Source organism: Carya illinoinensis, chromosome 8 (genome assembly GCF_018687715.1).
Source record: "Carya illinoinensis cultivar Pawnee chromosome 8, C.illinoinensisPawnee_v1, whole genome shotgun sequence".
NCBI lineage: Eukaryota > Viridiplantae > Streptophyta > Magnoliopsida > Fagales > Juglandaceae > Carya > Carya illinoinensis.
Genome location: NC_056759.1, coordinates 22,408,782 through 22,413,168, shown reverse-complemented (window position 1 = coordinate 22,413,168; position 4,387 = coordinate 22,408,782). Strand labels below are relative to the sequence as shown.

The 4,387-nt window shown below is 31.7% G+C and overlaps 1 protein-coding gene across 1 annotated transcript; it reads right to left on the bottom strand.

The window, feature by feature from the left end:
- Window positions 1-2,289: 2,289 nt before the first annotated feature.
- LOC122318066 (phosphoenolpyruvate carboxylase kinase 1) lies at window positions 2,290-3,878 on the bottom strand. The gene is made up of 2 exons (XM_043135195.1): window positions 3,001-3,878; window positions 2,290-2,793 (listed from the first exon to the last, which is right to left on the bottom strand). The coding sequence occupies exons 1-2, from the start codon at window positions 3,776-3,778 to the stop codon at window positions 2,753-2,755; spliced, it is 819 nt and encodes a 272-aa protein (XP_042991129.1). The 5' UTR covers window positions 3,779-3,878; the 3' UTR covers window positions 2,290-2,752.
- Window positions 3,879-4,387: the final 509 nt, after the last annotated feature.

The following is a 4,387-nucleotide window of genomic DNA, read 5'->3' as shown; positions in this document are numbered from 1 at the left end:
AAATGAGAGAAAAAATTTGTGAAAAAATCAGCTATCAAAGCCTGCTCATAACCACACTACCATTCTAACTGATAAGTTTGAGTAGCTCCACTAACATTTTCCTATAATATAAGATTTGGATCGGCCACTTTACTTATCGTTTGATACTCTTGGAAGAATATTCTACTCACCTTATAATAGCATATATATTCACTTGACTCAGTCTTTCAAATTTATTATCCATAGTGGTTACATGATTTACGTAAACTTCATTAAAATGTACCTAACCCAAAATTTTATACAGTGATTGATGTTACATGCACTGATTTGGGATGAAATAATAATTATTTAGTCAATTTAATTGATTTCTTTTCTTTGTGGTCCTCAAGAAATTGAAGGCGAATTATTGATTCAATAATGAACAACCCACATCATTTCTGGTTCCGTATTGAAACGGACACCTAATATATATATTATAAATGCATGAAAGGGACATTTGGTACAATTATTTGGAATTAAAAATAACTTTTAATAAAATTTTAGAATAGAATAATACTACGTGTACGTATAATTTTACTTATCATACTCATTTTGTTTGTTTTTTATCTTGAACGATGCTACAGTTACCAAATCTGGGCCTCAAATTCTCACCGAATCATTTTTTTTTTTTAGAATTTTCTTTTTATTCAATTTTTATATTCTTAAATATTTTTTTAAAAAAAAAAAAAAAACTCACAACATTACTTAAAAAAAAGTTTACTTAATCACTAGGTAGAAAAAAAAAAGGATTCTGTGAAAAAAAAAGGAGCTTTAGCATTTCTCTTTTGTTTTTTTTTTTTTTTTTTTATAATTTCCAATATCACAATTTTTAACATATCAATAACTGATATGTGAAGAAGTAAGTTTTTTCTTAAGTACATTTAAGGTCTATTTGTGATTGAAGTAGGAGTCTTATAAAATGTTTAAATAGTCTTAAAAAATTTTTAATGTAAAAATTAAATTGTTTGAGTATTACATATTAAAACACTTTTTAATCTCAAATAAGCTAAACAATATATTTAAAGAAAAACCATTTTTCCTCAAATGTGTTTTTTCGGATAATAGAAAAAGTAATTCAAATTTTAAAAACATAGTCAATTTAATGAGCGAAAATACATATACAACTTTTAAACTTTTAAGGATATGATGATAATTTTTTTAAAAATCAAATAATTAATCGTCATTTCTATTTCAGAAAATACTTTTTAAATTTGTTTTTAAATAAATCTAACCTATTTGAAAGTGCAACATATGATTGTCAAACAGTAAATAATTTTTTAATAGTAGAAGTTATTACTTAAGTATAAGCTATAGCCCTAAAGTTATAAGTTATATTTCACATCACAATGCCAAACATGCACTTAGTACTTTCTAAAAATTAATTCTTTCACGTGGGTCCTATTATTGTCAACTTTTTTTAAAGAAAATATGTAGAATTTACATCTATGATTGCAAAAATATTTGTTAGTGTAACCTTAAAAAAATGTTTAATTAATTTGTTGCTTTCAAGGGCCATGCTCTACAGGTTTTATTAGGGTGCGAGTTTGATAACTAATTGAGGTTTTCTTTTTCTCTTTTTTTTTTTTTTTTGTGGTTTTTGATAAAGAGGGTGGAAGGGTTTTGAACTGAAGTTTTCCGTTTAGAAAACTAGATTATATGTCATCAGGCCATCAACCTCTTGTTAACTATTGAGGTTTTGACTTGGTAACTCATTAATGCATTTTGATATTATAAGCATTTAGAATAAGAAGAAACTCATATGGTAGAATGCATAGTTGGTTAATGGTCATGTGGTCTACTTTCAAATAATCCATTTGAGCCCCGTTATTGATATAATCATCTGTGTCCATCGGAGTCCCTAAATTGAACTTTAGTTCCATTCATTCATTGAATGAGCCATTTGTGAACAAAAGAAGATATTCAATTATTAAAATATACAACTTATATTAAGTTCAATTTAATTCGATCGTATAAATTCAACTTATCTATTATATATAATTATTTTTGTGTACTTGTTGTACACTTCATTAGGTCAAATCAATTATTTTATATTAAAAAATAATGAATTTAATGATATTAGTAGAGTGTATAAAAGTGTCCGTACATATATTTTTTGATTAAAATAAAAACAAATGGATGAATTCAAATTCAATTCCTATATATATGGGAGTGCGGAACCTTTGGAAATTTGTGCATTTTAAATACACTGGAACCCAATTCTTCCACTACATAGAAAAGAATCACACGTTTTAAGCAATAGAACACAAGAAATGGAATATATCAAAGCATATTCTACATATCTCCATCAAGAATAGCACATTTATTCCACCAAAAAGAAGAAAAAAAGAGAGGAAAACGATAAACATATATAGATTCCATACTCAAAAACACGTTTATGTTCCCATAAACATCCATTCCCAGATGATCATATGCTTTCTCACTTCCTTATCTTTTTCTCGATGAAAAATTACAAAAAGACAAGGCGGGGAAAGACTGGGATTCTCCAAACCATATGTATCTACTTTCTCAGTTTGAATCTGAAGAGCCCCAGGCGGACACACTCTCTGTGCTTCATTGCTCTCTTTTCAAATGACTGTTGAGCAAAAAAGCCGGATTTCTGGAACCACATGTAATGGGAGAATTATTATGCGGCAGGGAAATATGTACAGAAATGAAACTGCGTTTGCTTGCTAAGACGCTTGCTTTGTTGATTATTCTGTAGTAGCTTCACACTCTACTGCATAGCTGTTCCTTCGTTTAGGATCCATGGGTGCCCTGCATTTTCCAAAGAACAAAACAGTTGGTACCAGAAAACTAAAAGAATCCCATGAATTACAGAACACAGAACCAAAGTGATCAAAGTAGTCCTATATTTTCTGGTCGGTTATGAGATCTAAGTAAAACAAAACATCGAAAAATACAACACTAGAGCAAAGAAACAAATATTCTCTAAACAAACAAGCAGAACAGAATAGAACTTACTCAAGGCTTGCTCTGCAGATAACCTTCTTGACAGATCCCTACAAACCATCTTCCTCACCAAGTCCTTTGCTGCCGGCGATACTGTCCGGAAGATCCTCGTTGGAAATCTCAAGTTCGCCCTTAAAACCGCCTCAAAAATCTCAGCCGCCGACTCGCCATAAAACGGCGGAACCCCCGCCAACATTATGTACAAAATGACTCCAGCACTCCAAACATCTACCTTCTCATTGTACTCCCGCCCCATCAACACCTCCGGCGCCACATAATACGGCGTTCCCACAACCCCTCTCACGCTCCTCCCCTCCGGTAACCACACAGCCGACCCAAAATCCGCCATTTTCAGATTGTTCCTTCCATCGAACAATAAGTTCTCTGGCTTGATATCTCTATGCACAATCCCTAGTTTGTGACACTGAGATAAAGCCTCGAGAAGCTGCTTCATAAGCAAAGCAGCTTGGTTCTCAGAAAGAGTTCTTTCGATTATCATGTCGTACAGAGTAAAGGGTTCGCAGAGCTCCATTACCATGCAGAGAAAGTCGTCGTTCTCGAAGATGTCGAAGAGTTTGACGATGTTGGGGTGGGGAGTGAGAAGGGTCATGATCTTGGGCTCGTTCTCGAGGCATTCACGGTCGGTGGCATCGGCGAGAGATCTTTTGTCAATGATTTTGCAGGCGAAGAAGTCACCGGAGATCGGGTGAAAGCATCGCGATACTGTGCCGAATTTGCCACGGCCAATTTCCTCATACAGCTGGTAGTTTTTCTTCAATGCCTCACACATGGGGTTCTATGGCTTTTTTTATGATGTTTCTGGGGTGGTTCGTTTGTTACCGTCTTTCCAATATATATAAGAGAGAGAATCGGAATTGCAATCTTCAAAATCCTTGGTGATAGAATAAAAGATAGAAATAAATAGATGAAATGAATCATATTATTATATTTATTTATGTTATAATATAACTCTAATTTATCAATCTCTTGCTTTTAAAAATTTGAATAGTATAAAAAAAAAATAGAGGGATATTCTATTGACTCTAGAAACGGTTAGAAATTGAGTTTTATTATATACAAATAAATTTATGTAATAATCTATATATTAATATTAGTATATTCTTATTTAAAATTTAAATTAATATTATTTTTAATAAAATTTATTTTTTAACTAATTATATTAATTATATACATATATTAATATATAAAATCGTTTATAACTAAATTTTCCTTTAAAAATTAATAAATTATAACTCGAGAGAGGAGTGAGCTGGACGGAGTTGGGGAGGTTTTGGAATTGAGAGGGAATATTCGTTTAGGGAGAAAGGACAGGTTGTGATTGGTTTTTTAACACCAAATTGAAGTGTACTAAACAATAATAACGCAGAGCTGTGGAGGC

Bases quoted from the DNA above. Each gene is read 5' to 3' on its own strand.
- LOC122318066 (XM_043135195.1), bottom strand. From the start codon at position 3,778: ATGTGTGAGGCATTGAAGAAAAACTACCAGCTGTATGAGGAAATTGGC. The intron at 2,794-3,000 runs GTAAGTTCTATT...TGGAAAATGCAG, and splicing joins ATCTGCAGAGCAAGCCTTGA to GGCACCCATGGATCCTAAAC.